At 45.8% G+C, this 26,362-nt stretch overlaps 1 protein-coding gene across 1 annotated transcript; it reads left to right on the top strand.

The window, feature by feature from the left end:
* Positions 1–6,894: 6,894 nt before the first annotated feature.
* On the top strand, positions 6,895–13,934 carry LOC146425497 (endogenous retrovirus group V member 2 Env polyprotein-like). Its single transcript, XM_085041473.1, has 3 exons — positions 6,895–6,912; positions 7,028–7,267; positions 13,266–13,934. Exons 1-3 carry the CDS (start codon positions 6,895–6,897, stop codon positions 13,932–13,934), a joined length of 927 nt encoding a protein of 308 aa, XP_084897599.1.
* The last annotated feature ends 12,428 nt before the right edge of the window (positions 13,935–26,362 follow it).

The following is a 26,362-nucleotide window of genomic DNA, read 5'->3' as shown; positions in this document are numbered from 1 at the left end:
TTAGGAAGAAAGGCAAGCTGCGAACGTGACTACGACCTTTCGGAAGGCAGCGGCAGACCCTCTAGCAACAGCAACAGACTACGCAGACACAGCTTTATCTCCAGCAAATGACACGTAACCCGGAAAAAGGGACTGCATAAAACCTCGGCACACACAAACCTCTGCGCGGTGTGTCTTAGGCAGAGCGAAGGAGCATGCCTAGCCCGCCCAGCGCTGCTTTGACCGGTATCCGCTTGCTTGTATAAATTACAAATTACTGAATTGGAATTGTCTCTGATTGACTTATTGAGACCCAATTTATAACAACATGGTGCTGTGACTCAGATAGGGTCCCTCGCTGGAGACCCCTCACTGGGAGGCGCCCCGTTGTTTCAACGGCCCTGTGGGGGTACTTCTCCGACACCCTAACCGACGAACCTAAATTCGGATACTGGTCAAAGGAAAACCCCATAATCTTTGTGCACGAAGCTCCGGACGAAGACGCAGGACGCGTGAGTATGTGTTCAGATTAAGAGAACACAGGGTATCCGTTCAGTTGGGGTGGTTATCCCAGAGTGTGGTGTGTGAGACGCCAAAGGCTTGGCGAAGTGAATGTAGACTCCCTTGTAGTGCGGTTCCCACATCCCGCGAGGGACTGGGCCACGACCGGGAGGACGCGAGTGTGTGTGTGACTGAAGACACTCTGGAAGATGGGTCAGAGGAAAAGCAAGCCCTCTGAATCCATGGGGGGGGAGCCCCAGACAAAACTCCCGGATATCCCGCCTGATAGTCCCTTAGGGGTTTTGATTAAATATTGGGCGGATGACCCCCGTACAAGGGGTAAGAGTAAAAGTAAAATGATAAATTATTGCATAGTAGTTTGGGGAGGAAAACAGATACGGACTGATCCTTTGTACTGACCAGTATTTGGGCCGTTTGAGAATTTTATGTGTCAAGCTTTAAATTCGTATGTAAATTCCAAACAACCTTTTAATCAGGAATAAAGTGATTATGCTGCCCTTTAGATTACCCCGATATGAGGGGCAGGACTTTTTGTGTTAAAACAAAAGATCCTAAGAAAAGGAATTCAGAGGAAATGCCCCCTCTATATGTACCTCCAGCACCAACTCCGGCGCCACCTCTGAATGCACCAACAGCCCCGTTATTACCTCAAGATGACACTAATCAGTCGTCTGAGGATGAAGAGCCTGCTCAGCCTAGTAGATGCATCACACGCAGCAGAGCGCGTAATGGTCTATATCCACTCAGAGAGGTTGGCATAGAGATGGTAAACCCACCAGGGGGAGGTCAGGCACCTGGTATAGGGCACATAGCAGTTCCCTTAAATTCAGGGGACGTAAGAGAATTTAAAAAGGAAATGGGTCACCTTCTAGAAGATCCATTGGGAGTTGCTGAGAGAGTAGATCAATTCCTAGGTCCTAACATTTATACCTGGGATGAACTCCAGTCTATTTTGGGGATTCTCTTTACGGCAGAAGAAAGAAGGATGATTAGAACAGCCGGTATGAAAATTTGGGAAAATAACCATCCTCAGGGCCCGACTGGAGATGTGAAGTGGCCATTACAGCGGCCCAGTTGGAATAATCAAGACCCAAATGATCAGGCACACATGCAGGACTTGCGGACGATCATAGTCCAAGGCATTAAAAAAATCAGTCCCTAGGGGACAAAATATGACTAAGGCCTTTAATGAACAGCAAAACAAAATGACAAATTCAACAATTACTGGAATTATTTGGCTATTGTAGACAATAGATTGAGAATTACAGCCAAAAAGTCAAATTCCTATATGAAAAATTGGCCCATGATGGACTCCTTAAATGGTCTCCAGCAGATGAGGAAAGATTTCAAGCTCTAAAAAAAAAAGAATTGGTCAATGCACCCGTATTAAGCTTGCCTGATATCCACAAGCCGTCCCATTTATTTGTGAATACCGAAGAGGGGACTGCATTTGGTATTTTAGCTCAGGACTGAGCCAGTAGTAAAAAGCCTGTGGCCTATTTATCTAAATTGTTAGACTCCCATTAGTAAGGGATGGCCTACTTGTCTCCAAGTAGTAGCTGCAGCATCATTAATGGTAGAGGAAGCCCTCAAAATAACCTTTGGAGGAGAACTGCGAGTTGTCTCCCCTCGTGATATCTGGAGTATTTTATCCCAAAAGGCAGAAAAATGGATCACAGACACCAGATTGCTTAAATACGAAGGAATTCTAGTTGCGTCTCCGAAATTAACTTTAGAAACCACCTCAGTACAAAATCCGGCCCAATTTTTGTATGAGGTACCCGACGGCAATGTGCTATTACATGATTGCCTCCAAACCATAAAAGAACAAACAAAGATTAGGCCTGACCTGGAAGATGAAGAATTAGAAGACGGCATTAAATTATTTGTGGACGGGTCCTCACGGGTAGTAGAGGGTAAACGTAAGTCCAGCTATGCCATCATTGATGGACAAACCATAGAAGTACTCCAATCAGGTCCCTTAAACCCAAGTTGGTCAGCTCAGGCATGTGAACTTTATGCTATATTACGAGCCTTACAAATAATTAGAAAAGACATAAGGACCATCTACACTGACTCCAAATATGCATTTGGAGTGGTACATACATTTGGAAAAATTTGGAAAGAAAGGGTCCTAATAACCTCCCAGGGTAAGGGACTAGTGCATGAGAGGCTCATTAAAGAAATCTTAAAGGCACTCTGACAACCAACTAAATTAGCTGTAGTACATGTTAAAGGGCACCAAAAAGGGTTAAGTTTAACTACAAGAAGCAATAACCTAGCAGATGAGGAAGCAAAACGAGCTGCTTTGCTTTCTCTCCACGAGAAACACCCACGCGAGCTTTGTGCAACATGTAAAGATAATTTAGAGAAATTCCCCTGCTTTGCTTGCTGGAAAGATTTTGGGTGCGATGGTCTGGTTTGCACATGCGATAATCCCCATAAGGAATGGTGTTATGTACATGAAAAAGAGGGTCAAACCCAGAGACCTCAGTTGTTATGCTTTTCTACGCTAGAGGAGCAAAAGCTTAGACAAACAGGGGTGACACAGAATTCAGAAAAGAAGTGGGTCCTTGCAGATGGGAGGGAAGTACTACCAAAAGCTATGGCTCTGCGAGTTTTGCGGAGATTACATGAAAAGACTCATTGGGGAATACAAGCCTTAGTAGATCACTTTGCTAATAAATATATGTGCATAAAGATATATAATCTGGCCAAACAAATAACCATGGGATATGTAACCTGCCAGAAAGTAAATAAACAGCAACTAAGAAAACGATTGCCTGAGAGATAGGAATTAGCACATAGACCGTTGTCACATGTTCAAATAGACTTCACAGAATTACCTGCAGTAGGAAGACACAAATATCTACTAGTAATGGTAGACCACTTAACCCATTTTGTAGAAGCCGTTTAAACAACACGAGCTACTGCACAAACAGTTGCCAAGGTATTGTTAGAACAAATTATTCCACGATACGGTCTCATTGAAACTATGGACTCAGACCAAGGACCCCATTTCGTGTCCAAAGTAGCAAAAGCTGTGGCAGACACTCTAGGTATCAATTGGGAATATCACACCCCTTGGCATCCACAAAGTTCGAGAAAAGTAGAACGTATGAATGGGGAAATTAAGAAACAATTGACTAAATTAAAGCTTGAAACAAAAATGAGTTGGGTTAAATGTTTACCGTTAGCTCTATTAAATATTAGGACACAACCCCGTACAAATATAAGACTTTCTCCCTGTGAAATGTTATATGAAATGCCCTTTGATTTAAAAATTCCTAGAGATCATCCCGCTGTATCAGACACTCACTTACAAACTTACATTACACACCTGGCGGGGAGATAGGACAAGCTGAGACAAAAGGGGTTAGCTGCCCAAAGACCACCTCTCTAGATGCCGATACATGCATATTTAGCCTAGAGATGAAGTTTTAATAAAATCCTGGAAAGAGACATCTTTAACCCCTCAATGGGAAGGTCCCTGTGTTGTGTTACTTACCACAGAATCCGCAGTCCGGACCACCGAAAAGGGTTGGACTCACGCCAGCCAAGTAAAGAAGTTCAACAGAGACCCCTTGTAGAAAGTCGTGGAACGCCCCGAGGAATTAAAGATAAGACTTAAGAGACTGTAATTTCTAGTGCATGAACCCTGTTACTGTACACCTGAAATACCCCATTAGAGTTTTCCCTAAGTATGATTTACCCTATGATTGCTATGCTTGAGACCATGTGGTCAAATGTAATACCCCTAATTGTAATTGCTATCCCTTTGTATGTTTTGTATGCAAAGTATGTAGAGAAAAGTGGTGGACCCATTACACCAGGGAAAAGCCTCCTATGAGGGTCTGCCCAACCTGCTCTAAGGCAGAACATAAGCAAACCGAGCATTTGTTACGATTGGCTGTTAAATTGGAGAGATTACGACAGGGAACGCCCGAATGGTGGAATATTTACCTCCATGAGATTTGCCCTGAATTTTATTGTTGCCACTCCAATAAACCTAGGCCGATGGTGGCAGAAATCATTAGAAGAGGCTGTAGAAAAAAAAAATGTGGCTCACTTACCCTGCCATGGTCCAGTGGTTAAACATAAAAACTGAGACAGTTATAAAAACAGATCATTTACCCCGGAGCCCCCCCGAGGAATATCCTTGCTGCCGAGAAGATGGTGAGCCCCGTGGCTCGTGGCAACCGAGTCGACGGGCGAGGCAGAGGGATCTAACCTGGGAGAGTAAAGACAGTCCGTGAGACTATGAAAAGATCTGGACCAAGCTGCCCCAAGTCTTGGAAGGACTTTAAAAAGGTTCAAGAGCCCAAGCAGCAAAGTGGGTATCAAATACAGGTAAGAAGTACACGTTCAGCCATGAGACCATCACTTACACGATGTATATATATGTGTAGCTTAATTTTGTTAAAATGTATCATGAGTAGTGCTAGCCATCATCCTCATGAACCGTTTAAATGGTCTCTGATCCGATGAGAAGATCAACACATCATACAAACACAAACTACTGTGGAAAACCCATCTTTTCAGATCCCAGTCAGGTCATTAGGACCATACTAGTATCTGAATCGTACTACAGATTACTATATGTGCCCAAGTTCAAATCCTGGTCTTGGGTACTGTAATCAACCAACAGCTTATTATTGTACACATTGGGAGTGTGTAACTGTAGCAAGAAGTTGAACTCCTAAGAACAGTGACAAACATATTTCCACAGGATGGTATCCTCAAGGGTGTACATCACCTACTAAGTACAATTATATTGACACTAGGAACTCAAACCATAGCAACATTGCTAGCTTTAAGAGCTACTAGAGCCAGTACAGGTATAGCATCTCTTGTAAACAAAGAATTTACCGCTCTGCGGGTAGTATGCTGACCACACAGGGGTAGTGAGAGATGCTATGTCTGAACTCTGTAAAAGATTAGAAAAACGCAAAAGAGAAAGAGAAAACACCCAGAATTGGTATGAAAGCTGGTTCAATACATGCCCGTGGCTTACAACCATGTTATCTACCCTAGCGGGACCTCTGGTTGTACTAATATTGACACTTACATTTAGACCATGTATATTCAATCAACTTTTAAGTATAGTTAAAGGAAGATTGGAAGCAGCACACCTAATGCTAGCTAAAGCTAAACTAGAGATAATACCCGATCAGCAAGAATATAATATGGCCGAAGGACTGATCCTTAGCACAGAGGCCTTAAAGCAATTTAGCGAACAAAATGGTATTAAAGAAAGGGGGGATTGTGATAGATAAGGATTGATTCTCTAAATCGCAACAGGAAAACAGGGCCCCCACGGGCCAAAGACCTCCTGCTGGCATAAGCAGAACTTAAGCATCCTGTTTACACAAGGCTTATACAAAACTTGCAAGGTTTAAGAAGAAAGGCAAGCTGCGAACGTGACTACGACCTTTCGGAAGGCAGCGGCAGACCCTCTAGCAACAGCAACAGACTACGCAGACACAGCCTTATCTCCAGCAAATGACACGTAACCCGGAAAAAGGGACTGTATAAAACCTCGGCACACACAAACCTCTGCGTGGTGTGTCTTAAGCAGAGCGAAGGAGCATGCCTAGCCCGCCCAGCGCTGCTTTGACCGGTATCCGCTTGCTTGAATAAATTACAAATTACTGAATTAGAATTGTCTCTAATTAACTTATTGAGACCCAATTTATAACAGGGGGGTTGTGAGGAGAAGGGGACACTCTTCGCTACTACTCACAGAGGGCCACACAGTGGCTCACGGGGAGCCATGGCTCAGGGGGAGCTGTGGCCCAGGGTTGGGGGTGTAGGTTCATCTACCAAGGGTGGTGGTTCAAATCTCGCCAGGGTCTCTAAGCCGCGCACGCACTCTTTTAAGCTTGCTTTCTTTACTCTGCTGGAGCTTGGGAACCACGGGTTTGTTTCTCGCACCAGACTCTAGGCTAGGAACTTTCTTTCTGGCTGTTTCTTTCCGTCTATAAGTAAAATATGGGTGGTGCATCGTCTACTAACCCAAAAATCCCACAGGATTCCCCGCTGGGCCTGATCTTAAAAAACTGGCACGTCCCAACAGGGAAAAACACCCCCCTGTACACGGGGGAACTCACTAGGCTTTCGCTGTGGGTGTGGCCTGTGTTGAAACTGGAGGGGGGAGGGAAATGGCCCTGTCTAGGCAGTTTGGACAACCAACTAAATACAGAATTACTCGTAGAACTTTGAGTCCAGGGCAGGTTTGATGAGTTAAGGTATGCAGAGTTGTTTTCTATATTCCTAAATCGAGAAGAGGCATACAAACAAATGAAAAAGGGCTGCTTTGAGATGGCTTTACAAAAGAAGAAAAAGAAAAAAGATAGAAAAAAGTAGCCTCTGACAAGGGTTGAGGAGATAGACATGACAGACACGGATTTGGTAGCACCCGCTTTATGCGGGGGGTATCACACCCCCAGCCACAAGGGCCAGCCGGGCCGGGGGGGGAAGCTGGCCAGTGCCTCCTCCCCCTCTTCCTCCCCCTCTGCCGTTGCAGCCGTCGCCCCCCCCCCTTCACCTTGTTGATACAGCAGTAGGGACGGGGGATGGGTGGCCACCACCCCCTGCGCTGCCACCCTCCCCAGATCGCTCTGAAGGTGAAGATGAGGGAGGAGTGGGGGTGGGCCAGTCACCGCCTACCAGCCGTACTAGCCGCGCTGAGGGCAGAAGCAAGGGTGGACCGGGGGCGGGTCGATCACCACCCATCAGCCGCACTGAGGATGGAGGCAGGGGCGGAGTAAGGGCAGATCCAGACAAAGAGGGAAGTGCGTCTGCTGCTGGCCCCTCCCAAGCTGGGGAAGGGGGGAGCGGCGGGCGGCACTCGCTTCGCTGCGCAACTAGTGGCAGAGCTGAGGAAGAAATAGCTCAAATTAAACGTGAGCCAGATGAATTCAGTACAGATAGCTCCGAGGAAGAGGAGGAGACCAAGGCTGGGGCTGTAGCCACAGCAGCCAGCAGGCCTACCGGGAAGAAGAGGGGGAAAATTGCCCTAGAGGCTATAGGGGCTACTAGTCCAAGATGAACCAAGAAATGAAGAGGCTGTCCTAAAAACATCTCTAAGGCAGGCTGTCGGGAATCAAAGAGTGGTTTATATCAAAACTCCTTTCTCCCTTGGAGAGCTCCGACAATGGAAAGAGTCAGTCGAGACATACAGGGAAAACCCAGAGAGGGGAGCCATGCAGTTTGAATTAGCCAACAAGGCACAAAACCCAGATTGGAGTGATCTAAATGTAATGCTGGATGAAGTACTAGATAGTACAGAAAAGGAGATGGTCATCAAGGTTGCTGTAAATGCTATAGAGACTCAGATTACAACTGGTATCCTTCAAGGACCTGTTAGTAATATTTTTCCTCAGACGGATCCAGGGTGGGACCCCAATGTGCCAGAGCAGATGGCCAAATTAAAACAACATCAAAAGCGCATGGTTCTTGGACTAAAATGTGCTACCCCTAAAGCAGTGAATTGGGCCAAATTATATGAAATTAGGCAAGATGTAAATGAGACCCCCACAGACTTCCTGAATAGGCTCAAAGAGGCTGCACGGAAATACACAAATTTAGATGTAGATTCCCCGATGCAGCAATCCCATATAGCCTACATATTTATAGGCCAATCTACAACTGACATAAGGAAAAAGCTGCAAAAAATGGATGAGTATGATATAAATAAGTTGTTGAATGCGGCCTGGAAAGTATATCAAAACAGGGATCCAACAGATAAAGATACAGAAGATAAGGGAGATAAGGGGGGTAAACCCCACCACAAGAAGAAACATGGTTAGGGGAAGTCATCTGGTAAACAAAAAAAGGGTCCACCTCACCCTCTCTAGCCGAAGACCAGTGTGCCAACTGCAAGAAGAAGGGACAGTGGAAGAACGAGTGTCCAATGCAGGTGAAACAGATGCCCCCAGCTTCTGAGTTAGCTGTGGATGGCAACTGACGGGGACCGAAGGCATTATCCACCCCAGCGGAGCCTACGGTTATAATTAAGCTGGGGAAAGATGATGTTGAATTTCTGGTTGATACAAGGCCAACATATTCTGTGTTAAATACTTTTAAAGAGAAACTGAGTAAAGATACTATAGATGTGATTAGTGCCACAGGAGTAAGTGAAACAAGGCCTTACTTTCAACCTTTAAAATTTAAACTTGGAAAACAGTGGGTGACTCATCAATTTCTATATATGTCAAATTCGCCAGAACCATTATTGGGCAAAGATTTATTGGAAAAATTAGAAGCAGAAATTAAATTTTCCAAAGAGGAAGGAGTGAAAGTTATAATTCCTGAATCTAAATTTGTCGAAGCAGCTACTATTCTCATCCAAGAATGTTGTGGAGAAATTCCTAAAGAAGTTGAGGATGTGGTTATTCCAATAGTATGGGCCAGTGATTTTCCTGGGAAATCCAAAAGAGCTGAACCTGTGAGTATTGCACTCAAAGTGGGAGCAACACCAGTAAAGCAGAAACAGTACCCTCTAAAATTAGAAAGTCGTAGGAGACTAGCACCTGTAATTAAAAAATTTCTTGAATTTGGGCTGCGAGTGGAATGTGAGTCCAAAACAGCACACCCATCCTGCCAGTAAAGAAGGCTGATGGTAAGAGTTACAGGCTAGTGCAGGATTTGAGGGCAATTAACAAAATCACAGAGGACATACATTCAGTCGTACCAAACCCCTATACCTTTCTGACCACACTGACAAATGAACTAGGGTGGTTCACAGTTTTAGATCTCAAGGATGACTTTTTCTCTATTCCAATCCACAAAGATAGTCAAGAAATCTTTGCTTTTGAGTGGGAAAATCCTGAAACAGAATGAAAGACTCAGCTCACCTGGACAGTGCTACACCAAGGGTTCAAGAAAAGCCCAACAATATTTGGACATCAGCAGTCAAAGGAACTGGAGGACTGAAGAAAACAAGAACCAAGAAGAGAAATCCTTCAATATGTTGATGAAATTCTGATCGCTGCCAAAACACGAGATGACTGCATCCAACTCACTGTAAGTCTTTTGAATTTTTTGGGCATGGGCGGATACCGAGTCTCAAAGGAAAAGGCACAGGTTGCCAAAGAAACAGTAGTATACCTGGGGCTAGAAATTTTCCGTGGTCTTCGACAACTTAGCAGGGAATGGAAAGAAGGTATCTGTCGACTTCCAGAGTCCCACACGGTGAGAGAGATGCAAGCTTTCCTCGGTATGGTAGGTTGGTGCTGACTTTGGGGGGCAAGGTATGGAATACTAGTAAAACCTCTGTATGAAACCCTAAAGACAGCTGAAAAAGGAACCATCAGCTGGACAGAGAAAGGAAGGTTGCATTTAAACAACTAAAACATTCCTTGATGTCTGCTCCAGCTTTGGGGCTGCCAGACCTAAGCCCTTTGAACTTTTTACATACGAGCGGCAAAATGTTGCTTTAGGGGTACTGGCACAATACCTTGGGGATCAGCGAAGAGCTGTGGCCTATTTTTCAAAACAGCTAGACTATGTTAGCCAAGGGTGGCCTGGGTGTCTGTAAGCTGTGGTAGCAACTGTCATCCTAATACAAAAGGCTCGTAAATTCACCCTTGGGCAACACATTGCCGTGTATGTACCCCATGCCGTGATTTCTGTGCTAGAGCAAAAGGGGAGACACTGGTTATCCCCTAGCAGAATGCTTAAATACCAGGCTGTGTTGTTGGAACAGGACGATGTCACCATAAAAACAACATCTGTTGTAAACCCTGCAATGTTTTTGTCATTCCCATTGCTTGATGACGTGCCTGAGCATGACTGTTTGCAGACAATAGAAAAGACCTATTCTAGTAGACCAGACCTGAAGGATGTGCCTCTGGAGAAGCCAGATTGGGAACTTTTTACTGATGGGAGCAGTTTCATACAGAATGGTAAGCGTATAACAGGCTGCGCAATTACCACCATAGATGAAGTAATCGAGGCAAAGGCCTTGCCTTCAAATGTATCATCACGGAAAGCTGAACTGATCGCATTGACCAGAGCTCTAGAACCGAGCAAAGGAAAAAAGGTAAATATGATTATGACTGATTCCAAATATGCCTTCAGTGTTGTTCATGCCCATGGAGCTGTTTGGAAGGAACGTGGCCTGCTGACTGCTCAAGGTAATGGCATTAAACATGCAAAACAAATCCTAGCACTCCTGCAGAGCATCTGGAAGCCTACAGAAGTAGTTGTCATGCACTGCAAAAGTCATCAAAAGGGGAAGACAACTCCTGAAGTGGGAAATTGCTTTGCTGATGAAATGGCAAGAGGGATAGCAGAAAAAGGCATTTTTGCAGTAGTGCCACAGGAAGAAGTAGATCTGACACAGTTTGCTCCAAAATATGATCAGAGTGACCAAAAGTTAATTAAATTTCTTAAGGCTGAAATTAAGGAGGGTGGGTGGGCTTTTACACCCATAGGCCAGGTTGTAGTCCCACCCCCGATCCTTTGCGAAATAGCACAGAGACAACATGACAGTACCCACTGGGGAAGAGAAAACCTTTTAAAACATCTGAAAAAAGTAGTGATAGGGAGAAGGATGACTGATACTGTGCAATCTGTTACAAGCAAGTGTGAAACCTGTTGCAAAAACAACCCCGACACAAGCAAGAGTGTAGTGTTAGGAGTAACCAAGACAGGGCATCTCCCGGGAGATTACTGGCAAATAGATTTTGCTGAAACACCATGTATGGAAGAATACAAATATGTGTTGGTATTAGTTGATATGTTCAGTGGATGGCCTGAAGCTTACCCCTGGTGCACCAATGTAGCAAAAGAGGTAGTAAAAGCCTTGCTCAATCATATAATTCCAAGGTTTGAGGTTCCCTTGGGAATGTCATCAGATAGGGGACCACATTTTGTTGCAACGGTGATCAGGGAAGTTAGCAGGATTCTGGAACTTACTTAGGACTTGCACACACCATACAGACCCCAAGCAAGTGGCAAGGTTGAACGTATGAATGGAACCCTCAAAGCCCAAATTGGTAAGATTTGTCAAGAAACATCCATGACATGGGTTCTGGCTTTACCCATAGCCTTACTGAGGGTCCGCCTACAACCAAGGCAGAGGGACAACATAAGTCCCTATGAAATCTTATATGGCAGATGATATCAGGTTCCATACATCCCGGGGGAAATTCACATGAGGGGAAAAATTATTTACAGAAATACTTAATGGCTTTGAGTTCCACTTTACAGAAGTTCCAGAGATTCATTGTCCTGTCCAAACCTATAGGATTGGACATTCCTGCTCATCCATTTCAGCCTGGAGACTGGGTCTACATCAAGTGGTGGGACAGTGACCCCTTGCAAGCTAAGTGGAAGGGACCATTCCAAGTCTTGCTGACTACCCTCACTGCTGTCAAGGTTTCCGAGAAACTACCGTGGATCCACTATTCCAGAGTGAAGAAGGCTTTTTCCCCTGAGACCATCGAGAAGACAGAGACTGATGCAAACTAAGATGATGGTTAAATTGTTCTTGACATGTCTGTTGTTTACCCAACTGGTAACCATGACCCAGGGCTCAGCCCAGGAGTTGCACAATACTAAGATCCAAAATGTTTCCAGAGCTCTTAATATGAGCAATTGCTGGATTTGTACCCAATTACCACCTCTAAATGGGAAGGGAAAGTGGCCATTGATCGGTGTTGCAATGGAAGAGGAACATACAGAAAGGTGGCAACGAGTCGGGCCCAACACCATCTTGCTGCCTCTTATAATCCTGAGTAGCCTGATGGAACGTGGGAACTATACAGTTCGCTGTGTGCTCATGAATGCTACAGGGAAGGCCGTTCTTCCATCATATTGTCATAAGACCAACTTCAGAGAAATACTCAACCCAAGGTCTGTGAAAAAAATGAGGTTGCTGAGATGGAGATTGGCTCTACCACTTGGGACGGGGGTGTATTGGATATGTGTTTTGGTTTGAAAGACAGGTGTCTGCTAAGAGAGGTTGAACCCTCCCTTAGGACAGAGAATGTGATTTCCCCTTCCTCTGAATTATTTTCATTTTGAAATCAAGGGCTTTCAGGCAAAGGTTTGGGAAAAGGAATAACAGTTCTTTACTAGTATCTATAAACAAGCAATAACAAAAATAACAACCACAAATAGAACCAGAAACCAATAGCAGATGGCTTTCCTGTGTGGTGTAATCATGGTCGCAAGCAGCAGGGGCGCTGTTGAGCTCCCGACTGGGCAGGGCAGGTGCGATGACTCCCGAGCAGCTGCAGGTGGCGCTGTGGCGCAGGCACAGGGTCAGGTCACCCTCACACAGCTGGTAATGGCAGAGAGCTGAGAAAGCAGGCAGGCAGGCAGCTTGGAGCGGCGAGTGGAGCAGCAGGGGCAGGGCCTGGCTCTCCCGGGCTAGCCAGCGAGGTAGCGAGGGTTCTGCAGTCACGGCAGACGCTGCAGGTTCGTGCGGCAAAAGTGGGGCAGGTGGCAGGGACAGACGGACTCCCTGGCAGCTGCTGCGAGAAAACGCAGCCAGAAAAAAACATGCTCTCCCCGTGGGAAAGAGGTTGAATCAAAGCTCACCCAGCCAGGAGGAGAAAACAGAGCACAGTTGGATCTCCTGCGGTCCCAAGCCAGAAGTAAAAAGAAGTCCCTTTCCTCCCGGTGTCCGACGGAGAGAGTGCCAGTTCCAACGGCCAGCTCTTTCCTTCCCCTGCCCTGCCCAGCACACACTTTTGTCTCTTACAAAAGAGTTGATGGCTCTAATCACCCAGCTATTTGTTGCTTAGTAACAGGGATGGAGAAAAAATTCCAATGCCCCCCAACCTCCGACAATATGTGATGATAAGGCCTGGAAGATTCTACCTGTAGATAAAAATCAGGCCTGTGCCCTCGGGGCTGTAATCCCAAATATAACAATATTTGGCCAAATTGAAAAACCACGTAGGAGGGGGAAAAGAACTCTTAATCCCCTCATTGAATGTCCCACAGTTTTCCATAGTTTAGTGAGAGCTCTCCTTCCCTCTTATGGAGTAGTTGAACTGGAAAGGGCAATCGTGAATATCTCGAGTGTTATTGAAAGTATTGAAAAACATACTGCTGATGCAATTATAGCTTTGCAGGAAGAGGTCCACGGCCTGTCAAGGGAGATGACGCAGTACAGGATAGCTCTCAAATTCCTACTCGGCGCTCGTGAAGGGGTATGTGATATTATTAATGGCAGCTGTTGTTCCTTTGTGGACCAGGATGGAAGAATTAGAGAGGATTTGGGAGAAATTTGGAAAGGAACTCAAATTCTGCATGAAGTGGGTTCAAAAAATTACACCTTGAAATTTGACCATATCTTCCACGCCCTCACTTCATTGGTACCAGACTGGGCCTGGGTAAAAGAGACATTTATAATAGTTGTAATTGTAGTTATTATTTTTGCTATAGCTAGTTGTGTAAACCGGTGCTGTAAGTAGTGTAGTTTAGAGACTAGACAAGGTGAAGTTTGTTAGTCTCTAAAAAGGGGGGAAATGATGCCTGATGGTTTTTTGTCCTTTTCCTTTATATTCTTTTTATACCCTTTTTATACATTTTATACCCTTTCCCATTCCTTATACCTTTCATTCCCTGTACCTTTCATTCCCTGTACCTTAGCCCTACATGTACTCTTGTACTCTGATATTTAGCCTAGTTCGAGGTTCTTTGGGGAAGATGAAACATCCCTACTATCTCAGAACTAGAGGCTCCAACCTTGGACGGAGCCTCCTCTCTGGAACATGTTTTTGTAAACTAGATTGTAGCCTCATTTAAGGAGAGATAGAATAGGAAGACAATCACTTCATTTGTTAAGTTTCTTAATGGGGGATTTTAGGTAAATATGCTAAATTGTGAGGTCCATAAAATTGTATACGCATTGTACACGGGGTGCTTCGTCGGCGTCATTGCACCTTCGACAAGAGGGCATCTGGTATCCTATTAAAACCAAGGTAATACCCTTTTTCCCTATACTGCGGTGTCTGCGTTTTATTTTTACCAGGTTTTAAGGTATCATCGCCAGATTCTAGGACGACTGTTCTTGCGGTGTAGACGTCAACCCGGGCTGGTCCTTGGGTGCTGTCTCCAAATTGACTGGATAGGCCTGTGCTATCGCCCTGTTCTGGGGGAACGTTTGCGTAGGAGGGCAACTCCCCCTTTTTGCACTCCTCTTCACGTTTCCCGACAGAGGTTGACCAGCAACATGGTACTGAGACCTGCAGTATTCTGGACAGTGACCTGGCCTACCACACCTCCCGCACTGAGGAATTTTCCTTCTACTTTAACTCGTTTCCGTTTGTTCCCAGCCTTGAGCTGCTTTTGTCCCTGGTCAGGAGGTGCCTGACCAGGTGGTAGGAGTGCAGCCAAGGCAGACCTCTTTTGGTTCCCTGATCCCACCTAAGTGCAAGTTTCTACCATTTCTGCAACTGTACGGTCCCCTGGTAGGGCATCTATGATCTTTCTATACTCATCATTGGCATTGTCTCTTGCCAACTGTTTGCACAATATCTGTCTCAATGAATCATCTTCCACCTGCTTTTCCAGGGCTGCCGCTAGCTTTTCTACAAGTCAGGAAAAGCTCAGACTGCCCCTGAGATATTTTCGAATACTGTGTTTGTGGGGGGCCATGTCCATGGTTTTCCTGATGGCTCCCATACCGATATTTTGGGCCTGCTCCAGGATCTGAGGATCCCAACTAGCTTGGACGTTGGGGTTAGAAAAAATTTGTTCCCATAAGGACATCCACCCCAATCGTGTGCCTAAGGTCCTCGGGAGGCAAGCGCATATTCTGCCTTGCCTGTTTTTAAGACATTTTTCTCCAGTTATTCTCAAAAACTGAATATTCCACAGGCTGAAACAGAACTTGACCCAAATGTCTACTATCGAATGGGGCAAGCAGGTCAGTATTTATCGCTCTAATAATTTGCATACTTTGCAGGGAGGAGAGTCCATACTGGGCTAACTTTTTCTGCAAATCTTGGATTATCTTCCATGCAATGACGTCATGCCTGTGTTCCTGACCCTAGATCGGGTCAGGCTTGAACACAGGAAAAGCCTGGACATCCCCTTGCAGGGTGCCAGTATCACCTTGATCTGCTGGTACACCTCCTGGAGGTGCTGTAGCAGCCATAGGATTCCCTTCAGGGCCTCCTCTTCGGTCTGGCAACCCTAGTTTCTCTAAAAGATTCCAATTTCCTGCCTCCAGTGCGCCCAGCTTTACCGATTCCCAGAAATGCTGGGGGTTCCTTGGGCGCACTGTCACCGTACAGTCTGGGAATGTCCAGGGGTGATTCTGAAGCAGGCACTTCTTCCGCCGCCCTGCCACTGCAGCCTTTTGTCCTGGAGCAGGCACTTCATCTAATTCACTGTCTGAGTCATCAGACTGGGGCTTCTCCGCAAGCCCTATCACAAATGACGGAGTCTGGCTAGATGCAGCCATTGTGCCCTGAGATGGCACGGGGGCGGAGCTCGGAGTGGAGTGCGAAGAAGGCAGCGACACAGGTGGAACGTTGCAGGGCCCTGCTGGTTGCACTGGCACAGCATCAGTTAAAATCGGCTGCTGCGCCAGCACAGAAGCAGCTGGGTCAGCGTGCCATGCCGGGGCCACCTCTGCCACCGGAACTGTCGCTGGGACAGGTGTGTCCTGCCCAGAATCCATCTGCGCTCCTGTGGGCACTTCTGCTGTCGCCGCGGGATGAAACCCAGGCACCCTCTGGGTTGCCGGAGCAGGCACTTCCGGGCCATCCCGCCCCGGGCAGAGGACCCTCTGCAAAAGGGCCTCCGTCAAGTCCTGGCGGAATCCGGTGAGCTCGGCCAGGATATCCATTAAAAGCCAAGAGAGGAGGGGTGAGTCCTGCGGAAACCCAGGTTCTTGTGCGCCCGGCGATTGAGGGTTTTGTCCCAGAAGCACTGCGGCCGCCATGTGGAAGGAACCAATCGGCACGTAAGCAGCCGCTGGGAGGGGGTCTCCTTCCTGTCCAGGTGCGGTTTGTGCTTGTTGCCTGGCCTGCGCCGGCATTCCCGAGCCTGCGGTTTGAACGGACGGAACCGGGATCCGTCCTTGCCCGGTCCGCGCCGCCGTGGGGCGTGCCGCTCCTGCATTCTCAGTTGCCGCAACCAGGAAGGGCTGCGCCACAGCTGCGCGCGCAGGCACCGGCTGGGATGGCGGCTCCGGCGCAGGGGGATGGGCCGTGGCATTCTGCGGGGGCACCGGCGGCGGTGCGCCAGTAGTTACTGCAGAACCCTGCCGGTTTTTCTCCTGTTTCAACATCTTCGCCAACTGATCCATTAGATGCAGATACGTGGGAGTGTTATCAATTTAGCCTCATTATCCAATCAGAGACGTAGATCCAATTAAAAAAATTTATTAATTAAAAGCAAGCGGATATCAGTCAAGTCAGCGCTGGACGGGCAGAGATTCAAGCATATCTCTATGCACCGCGCCTCGGGCCTGCAGAGGACTGAATTTTATAACCCTTTAGTACCCCACTCCCCCCGTATGTCTTGATTGGCGTCTCTTCATGAATCCTTGATTGGCTGTTGAGACGTCTTGGGCTGGTGTGCTCTGCGTTGGGTGATGGTTACTGGGCCTCCTGGGATGGTCTCTCCGTGGGGGTTGCACAGGGGGAGGTTTTTATGGACCCCTGAACCACATTCCTTTTGTATCTGCCTCATAGGGGCTGCACAGGGGGAGGTTTTTTATGGCCCCTGAGCCAAATTCCTTTGTATCTGCCTCATGGGGGTTGGGCAGGGTTCCTAACAAGATTCGTTTTTATAACAGCAAAAAAAGAAAGAAAGAAAGAAAGAAAAAAAGAAAAATAAAAGGAAAGGCAATTTTAAGACTTATCACCTTTTTCAAACAGTTCGTGAACTAAACTGATTGTAATTTATTACAATCCCCCCTCTCTCATGTTCATTTAGTTCACGAATTTGTCTGGATGATAATCTAGGCTCTGACAGTGATGACTAACTTGTTTATAAGTCATCTTCATCTTCGAGAGCCGAATCTTCATTAACTGGAATGTCCTCATACTGTATTGTAATAGGCAATAGATGTGCTGCTTCTAAACGGTTTTTAAGTGTAATTAAACGATTAAAAATGCAAGGTCCAAACGTTAGGGCTAGGATTAACATAATTAGGGGTCCAGCAATAGTGGATAGTAAGGTTGTTAACCAGGGAAAAGATTGGAACCAATTTTCATACCATGCTTGTGTGGCCTCTCTTTCTCGTTTACGCTTTTCTAGTCCTTTTCGTAGCTCTGCCATTGCATCTCGGGCTACTCCAGTATGGTCAGCATACACACAGCATTCTTCATTTAGAGCTACACACAATCCACCCTCATGTGCGAACAAAACCTCTAAACCCCTTCCGTGTTGTAATACAACTTCAGACAGAGATCTTAGAGAACTTTCTAACGCAGTAATAGAGCTTTCAATTTTTACAAGGTCCTCATCAACTGCTGTTCTTAGTACGGAAAACTCTTTTCCTTGTTGTACGAGGGAAGCTATACCAGTGCTAGCTCCAGTAGCTCCCAATGTTAATAAAGTGGCAATGGTTATAGCTGTGATCGGCTCTCTTTTTATTATAGGGTGTTCTGGTATCATGTGATGATCCAGCACATATTCATTAGAGTGGTAAGTAAGTCGAGGAATAATCATGACTTGAATGCAATGATCCGTGGTTTTAAAAGCATTCGAGGGTATGCATGGGGTGACTCCAACACTGGCACAAACCCAATGTGCATTTTTTTCGGGTAACAACCATTTAGCTGGTTGTTGATTGTTAGGATTTTCCACAATTTTACTGCACAGGCTTTGTTTTTCTTGTGGCACTCGACCGATGCAGGTGCCAGTTCCAGTTACTTGTGCTAAGGTGATTCCAGTTCTTATATTTAAATCACTTCTCCATTTACACTGGGTAGGATTGCTGTCATTGGTTTTAGTCTCTCTTCCATCAATAGCAATAGCTTCATAAAAGGGTGGTTTAGAGCTATAACAAAGCCAGCAATGTTCTGTTAAGTTAGGATTAGTAGCATTTAAAGCATAGTAGCTATTTTTTACTAATTTCCATAGATTATCTGAATCTGTGATGTTAGTTTCTGGTAGCATATTCCGTGGATTGATTGCTGTGTTTGGACTTATAGGTTGTGGGTCTGGAAGGACTATTTCTTTTTTATGTAAAAGAGGCCTTTCGGATCGTGACTGAGACCATTTCCCGGTTCGTTAATGGGATTATTGCTTGGAATCCAAAGTCTAAACTCCCATTTTTTTCCAATTATCCACCCTGGATCATCGGGTTGTTCCACATGTATATCTGCAAATTGACAAGGAACTCCCTTCTGTTCTTCTAAACCACTCCTGGCATATGGATCATAGGCAGAAGGTCCCTTGTTATATCTAGGTGGTTTGCACCCGTATGGTCCCCACCAGACTGTGATAAATTGATCTTTTCCGGCTCTTGGAGAATAAACTGAGTTTATAGTTTCACATCTGTACCATGCACAGTACGAATTTTGTTTGACGCACCAAATCTGGCCCCTCTTAGTGTCTGCTGGATTTGGATTAGGGCACATGTAAAAGGCTCTTGGTCCCACCCATCCTTTTGCTCGTGTTTCTGGGTTTTCACAGGGTGAGTAATCAACCATGTCACACGAGGTGACGGTGAAAACTGGGGCTCCTACCATAATGTGGGTTTGTATTACAGTAGATTTGTCTAACCTGCCTAGTGTCCACTTAAATGGTTGGTGTGGGTGGTGTGAGAGTGTCAAGGCTGCATTGCTACATGGCATGGAACAGGCTATTATCAGTAACACATAATATATTTGCAAGGCTTGAGTGGAGGATCTCACTGCCTTTGATATTTTAAACAATGTCAGATTATTCTCCAATTTGATTGGCAAATACCCCGGTTCACTCCGTTTCGTGAAAAGGAAGTTCAGAGTCTTATTTCCAGGTTGCATTCTCACATTTGGTTTCTCACTTCTGCTTCGCCTGTCGACTGGGTTGCTTCCAGCCACAGGGGTATCTATCTTCTCAGCAGCAAGGATACACCTCTGTGAAGCACCTGTGCCGCTGCTTCCAGCGGTTCTGGTAACTAATCCAGTTTGTGTGTTTGACTGCTCCTTTCGAGCAGGGTAAGTGCGCAAGTTTGACTCTGCATTCGCTCTTAACAAGCTCGGCCACCATGGGTCTGGGTTTATCGGAGTGATAACAGTACAAGTCGGGGTGAATGCCATGGGCGAAGGTCTCCCACCATTCTTTAGACCCCTTTTCCAATCTGCCCATGATAGGTGCCAATTATAACATTTGCATTGTCTCAGCTCTTTCTGCTTTATAGCAAGGGAGACAAACCCCTGATGGGGGTCTCTCTTTTCTGCAATGGATCCACCACTTTTCATTACATACCTTGCAAACAAAGCACACAAAAGGATAACAATCACAATTAGTATCATAACATTTAACCACATAATCTTGTGCATATAGGCTAAGAGCATATCCAGATCTATAACTGTAAGCAGGCTTCTTTAAATGAATGTTGACAAGATTCATGTGAGTTATAGGAAGCTTATTGCTTCTTAAGCCTTAGCTTTAAGTCCTCAGGCCGTTGCGATGGGATGATCTGCCACGTCGGGTCTCGGGTGAACTTCTTCACACGGCTGGCGTGAGTCCACCCTTTCTCAGCAGTTCGTATGGCAGACTCTGTGGTGAGTAAGACAACATAAGGTCCCTCCCATTGAGGGGTTAGTGTGGATTCTTTCCATGATTTTATTAGTACCTCGTCTCCCACTTGAAGTTTGTGTATCGGTATCCAGAGGGGAGGTCTTTGAACTATCAAGCCCTTTTGTCGTAGTTTTTCTCTCCGTTTAAACAACTGATTAATATAAGCTTGTAAATGAGCATCAGAGATTTTAGGATGATCTGCAGGGATTTCTGCATCAAAGGGCATTCCATACAACATTTCAAATGGAGACGCTCCTACATCTGAGCGAGGCTGTGTCCTGATGTTTAATAGAGCTAGCGGTAAGCACTTTACCCAGCTCATTTTTGTTTCAAGCATTAATTTAGTTAATTGTTTTTTTATTTCTCCATTCATACGCTCTACCCTCCCCGAACTTTGTGGGTGCCAAGGTGTGTGATGTTCCCAACGGATTCCCAGTGCATCTGCAACTAATTTAGATACTTTAGAGACAAAATGTGGTCCTCTGTCTGAGTCTATGACTTCAATTAGCCCATACCTGGGAATTATGTGTTCCAATAAAGTTTTAGTAACAGTTTGTGCTGTGGCTCTAGTTGTAGGAATGGCCTCCACAAAGTGGGTTAGGTGGTCTACGATAACAAGCAAGTGCTTATATCGTCCCACTTGGGGTAAATCAGTAAAATCTACTTGCACATGTGAAAATGGACGATGAGCCAACTCCCTTCCCCCTGGGACTGCTTTTCTCAAATGCTGTTTGTTTACTCTTTGACAGGTTATACATCCCATAGTTATCTGTTTAGCTAGGTTGTACACCCCTAGACACATATATTTATTGGCAAAGTGGTCCACCAAGGCTTGTGTTCCCCAGTGTGTTTTCTCATGTAATTTCTTTAATACCCGAAGTGCCATGCTCTTGGGTAAGATCTCCCTCCCATCAGCCAGCATCCATTTCCCTTCTGAATTTTCAATTGCTCCCGTTTGTGTTAGTTTCTCTTTTTCTTTTATAGTAAATGTTAGTAATTTTGGCACAACATATTCTATGTCTCTACAGTAAGGGTTGTAGGCAAGTTTCTCATGATCTTCAGTATCTGTATTACACACATAGCAGTAGTTTCTGTAACGATTGTAGCAGCTACACACAAATGCATCCATTGGGTCTAATTCCTTTAGACAGGAATAACAGGGTTCACTTTCGGGATCTTGTTTGCAGCTCTCACAACTTAACCGGGGATGTCTCCAGGGGTCACCAGGCTTACTCACAATTCTTATATTTAGTAAAGCTGCACGTTTGGCTTCCTGGTCGGCTATGTTATTACCCCGGATAGTTTTACTAATCCCCTTTTGGTGCCCTTTTATATGTACCACAGCCAATCGCTCTGGTTTCCTGGCTGTTTTTAGGATCTCTTTAATTAGCTGTTCATGGATTAGTTCTTTTCCCCGAGATGTAATCAAGCCTCTTTCTTCCCATATTTTTCCAAAGGTGTGTATTACCCCGAAAGCATATTTAGAATCCGTATAAATTGTTCCCTTACTGGAGCCCAGGATTTTTAATGCCTGCAGCAAGGCATATAACTCACAAGCCTGCGCTGACCAAGCAGGACTTAAGGGTCCTGACTGAAGTACTTCAAAGCCTTCACCAATCACTGCATAGCCTGATTTTCTCTTTCCTTCTACCACCCTGGCAGACCCATCTATATAGAGTTCTCTGCCCTCCCCAAGTGCTTCCTCTTCGAGGTCAGGCCTAATTTTTGCTTGTTCTTCTATAGTTCGAAGGCAATTATGTGTCAGTGGTTCTGTGGAGGGGGTTCCATATAGAAATTGTGCCGGATTTTGGAGAGATGTGGTTTCTAGAGTCAGTTTAGGTGATGCCACTAACATTCCTTCATACTTTAGTAACCTGGCATCAGTAATCCATTTGTCTGCTTTTTGGGCTAGAATCCCCCTTATGTCATGTGGTGAAAATACCCGGATCTCACTTCCAAAGGTGATTTTTATTGACTCCCCCACCATCAGAGCGGCTGCAGCTACTGTCTGTAAGCAAGTGGGCCACCCTTTACTCACTGGGTCCAATAGTTTAGACAGATAAGCCACAGGCTTTTTGCTCCCAGCCCAATCCTGAGTTAGCACCCCATACGCTGTGCCCTCATCTACATTTACAAACAGACAGAAAGGCCTTGTTAAATCTGGGAGGTTTAGCACAGGAGCATTAATTAATTCTTGTTTTAAAACTTGAAAAGCTTCATCATCTTGCTCTGTCCATTTTAGCAAGCCCTCATGAGTTAGCTTTTCGTATAGAAATTTTACTCTTTGGCTGTAATTCAAAATCCACTGCCTGCAATATCCAAACAGTCCTAGTAGTTGCCTGACTTCCCTTTTGGTTCTCGGAGGAGGCATATCTAATATGCCCTGGACTCGACTAGGATCTAATTTCTTGGTCCCGTTTACTAACCGGTGTCCCAGGTACTTTACTTCTTGTTCTGTGAATTGTAATTTGGATTTGGACACTTTCAGTCCTTGAGAACCTAGAAAGTTTAATAGTTTAATACTTTCTCGTCGAACATCTTCTTCAAGCTGTCCGGCTATGAGGAGGTCATCTACATATTGAATTAATTTTATAGCAGGTCCTGGTTGGTAATTTTGTAAAATTTGATTTAGTGCTTGGCCAAATAAATTAGGGGACTCTGTGAATCCTTGAGGCAGCACAGTCCATCGGAGTTGCTGTTTAATATGTGTTTCTGGATCGTCCCATTCAAATGCAAAGTAATCCCTGCAGTTTACATCGAGTGGGCAAGTCCAAAAGGCATCCTTTAAATCTATGACGCTGTACCATATATCATGTGGTCCCAACTGGCTTAAGATAGTGTACGGATTGGCTACTACTGGGAATCGCTCAATGGTCTTTTTATTTATTTCCCTTAGATCATGGACTAATCGGTAGCTGCCGTCTGCTTTCTTAACTGGCAGAATTGGAGTATTATAGGGAGACATGCATGGTTCAAGGATACCTTGTTCTAATAATCGTTTTATTTCTGGTTGCAGACCCTTCTTGCCTTCGTTAGATATTGGATATTGCTGTATTTTAATCGGTATCTCTGGGTTTTTGAGAGTAACTGTGATTGGTTCAATATTAAGTTTACCCACGGTATCTGGTGTATACCATACCTGTGGGTCAATTTGTTGTTCGTCTCGAGTAGACAAGGTATATAATTTAACTTGCAATTCACTCTCTTTTATTTGTAACCCAATGCCTAATTCAACCATTAAATCTCGTCCCAACAAGTTAAATTCTGCTTCTGGTAATAGTAGTAGTGATCCCACCCCTAATTTAGATGGTGTTTCAAATAGTACATCCTTAATCACAGATGCTCCAAAAGGTTCTCCTTTGGCCCCAATCACTTGTACTGTATCTCTGGAAATTTTGCACCCTAATGGCAAGGATTGAATTGTTGATCTTTCAGCTCCTGAGTCTACAAGGAACTCAAATTCTTGGCGCTGGGGTCCTATCCAAATCTTTATCAAGGGCTCAGCGGTCTTATGTGACCCCAGCAAATACAGCCCCTGACAGCCCTATTCCTCGGCAAACATTTTCTCATCGGCGATCCTCTGCCTGCAATTTCTTTTCACATGCTCCGGTTTCTGACAATAAAAACACACAACTTTACTCATATCTCTTCCTTCCCTTCTCTGGGGGGGGTGAAACTCTCTCTCAGCCCGCAAGCTCTCAGACCGAAGAAGCTGACTTTCCTTTTCTTGCCTTCTTGCATTTCCTTGTTCACTCCTCACCACCGCGGCCATCACTCTGGCTTGCCTTTTATAACTTTCTTCTTCCCTTCTCACATACACTTTCTGTGCCTCCCTTAACAATTCATCTAACCCTCTCTCTTGCCAATTTTCTAACTTCTCCAATTTTCTCCGAATGTCAGGCCATCCCTTTGACACAAACTGCACTTTTAAAAGGGTTTGGCCTGCCGGATTATCAGGATCTATTCCAGAATATAATTGCAAGTTTTTCCTTAGCCTTTCCAACCAGGTGGTTGGATCCTCATCCTTCCTTTGATTCTCATTAAAGGCTTTGTGCATATTTTGCCCTCTAGGCACAGCCTCCTTTATTCCTTGAATTATAATAGCTCTCAAGTCCTGCATGTTAGCCCGATCTTGTGGGTTTTGATTGTCCCAATTGGGCCTTTGCAAAGGCCACTTTATATCACCCATGGGACCCTGTGGGTGCTGGTTTTCCCAAATATGCATGCCTGCGATTCGGATCATGCGTCTCTCTTCTATGGTGAAAAGTATCCCCAAAATTGATTGTAACTCATCCCATGTATAGAGACTATGACCTAGGAATTGATCCACTCGCTCTGCTACCCCAAGTGGATCTTCTAAAAGATGCCCCATATCTTTTTTAAATTCACGGACATCCATGGAGTTCAGAGGCACTTCTACATACCCTATGCCTGGGACTTGGCCACGCCCCTCTTGGTTTACCATCCCCATAGCCACTTCCCTTAGAGGGTATAAATTTTGAGCTCTGCTCCGGGTAATCGGACCCTGCAGAGTGTTGACCTCATAGTCAGATAAGGGACTTTCCCGTTTCCCAGGAGACGATGGCTCAGCACCTCCCCCCGGAGTCAGGCTGTCTCCCTCTCCTCGGGCTGACGGAGCTATACCCCCCTTTTCCTGATGTAACAAAGCCGCACCTCCCCCCTCCCGCTGTGGTGGGGGAGTTCCTCCCGCCTCCCGCTGTGGTAGAGCTGCAGGAGGTGGTGGTGCCGCACCTCCCCCTCTTCGGACTAACGGATCTACACCCCCTCCTTCCTGATGTAACAAAGCCACACCTTCCCCCTCCCGCTGTGGTGGAGGAGTTCCTCCCGCCTCCCGCTGTGGTGGGGGAGTTCCTCCCGCCTCCCGCTGTGGTGGAGCTGCAGGAGGTGGTGCGTATGGTGGGGGTGTATCAACAAGTTTCTTTCTTTTGTCTTTTCTTTGGAGCACAAACACTCCCACCCCCCTCTCGTAAGGGAGCCAAAGAGCCGCATAGTCGCTCTCCTCTGGGTTAAATGGTCTTTTGCTGTTAACCCAGAGATTTAGGGCTTGACATAGAGATTCCTCGTCAGATCCAAAGACCGGCCAATATAAGGAGTCTGCCCTAATCTGTCTTCCTCCCCAAATTGCTACACAATAGTTAATCATTTTATTTTTACTCTTCCCCTGGGTCCGGGGATCATCAGCCCAATATTTCAGCTGTATGCCTAACGGACTGTCAGGGGGAATCCCTGGGAGTCTCCCATTTTTTTTCTTCATGGAGGCAGAAGGCTTGCTGTCCCTCTGTCCCATCTTCCGGAGTGCCCTCACACGCACCAACAACACAACACTCGCTTTCTCTCGGTCGTGACCTGACCCCTCGCGGGGAACAGGAACTGCACTACTGGAGAGTCCCAATCACTTCGTCCGCATATGGACGTCTCACACACTGCACTCCGGGAAAACCACCCCAACCACCCACGCCATGTGTGTCTCTGTATCTCAACCGATACTCACACTCCGCTGTCCGGCGTCTTGTGGTCTTCTGTGCACGGAATTTCAGGGGCCTTGAACCCTTGGCTGATATCCGAAATTTGGGTTCGTCGGTTAGGGGTGCCAGTGGAGTGTCCCCTCCAGGCCGTCAAATCACGACGGGGCGCCTCCCTTTGGGGAACTCCAGAGGAATTTCCCTATCCGAGTCACGGCACCAAAATTTGTTATCAATTTAGCCTCATTATCCAATCAGAGACGTAGATCCAATTAAAAAAATTTATTAATTAAAAGCAAGCGGATATCAGTCAAGTCAGCGCTGGACGGGCAGAGATTCAAGCATATCTCTATGCACCGCGCCTCGGGCCTGCAGAGGACTGAATTTTATAACCCTTTAGTACCCCACTCCCCCCGTATGTCTGGATTGGCGTCTCTTCATGAATCCTTGATTGGCTGTTGAGACGTCTTGGGCTGGTGTGCTCTGCGTTGGGTGATGGTTACTGGGCCTCCTGGGATGGTCTCTCCGTGGGGGTTGCACAGGGGGAGGTTTTTATGGACCCCTGAACCACATTCCTTTTGTATCTGCCTCATAGGGGCTGCACAGGGGGAGGTTTTTTATGGCCCCTGAGCCAAATTCCTTTGTATCTGCCTCATGGGGGTTGGGCA

The sequence above is a fragment of the Lichenostomus cassidix genome, chromosome W, assembly GCF_008360975.1.
Source record: "Lichenostomus cassidix isolate B80296 chromosome W, HeHo_3.0, whole genome shotgun sequence".
In the NCBI taxonomy this organism is placed as follows: domain Eukaryota; kingdom Metazoa; phylum Chordata; class Aves; order Passeriformes; family Meliphagidae; genus Lichenostomus; species Lichenostomus cassidix.
This window is presented reverse-complemented; position numbering and strand designations above follow the sequence as displayed.

Coding starts and splice junctions, on each gene's coding strand:
- LOC146425497 (XM_085041473.1), top strand. Junction 7,268..13,265: donor AGGATGGAGGCAGGGGCGGA/GTAAGGGCAGAT, acceptor GCTTAGTAACAG/GGATGGAGAAAAAATTCCAA.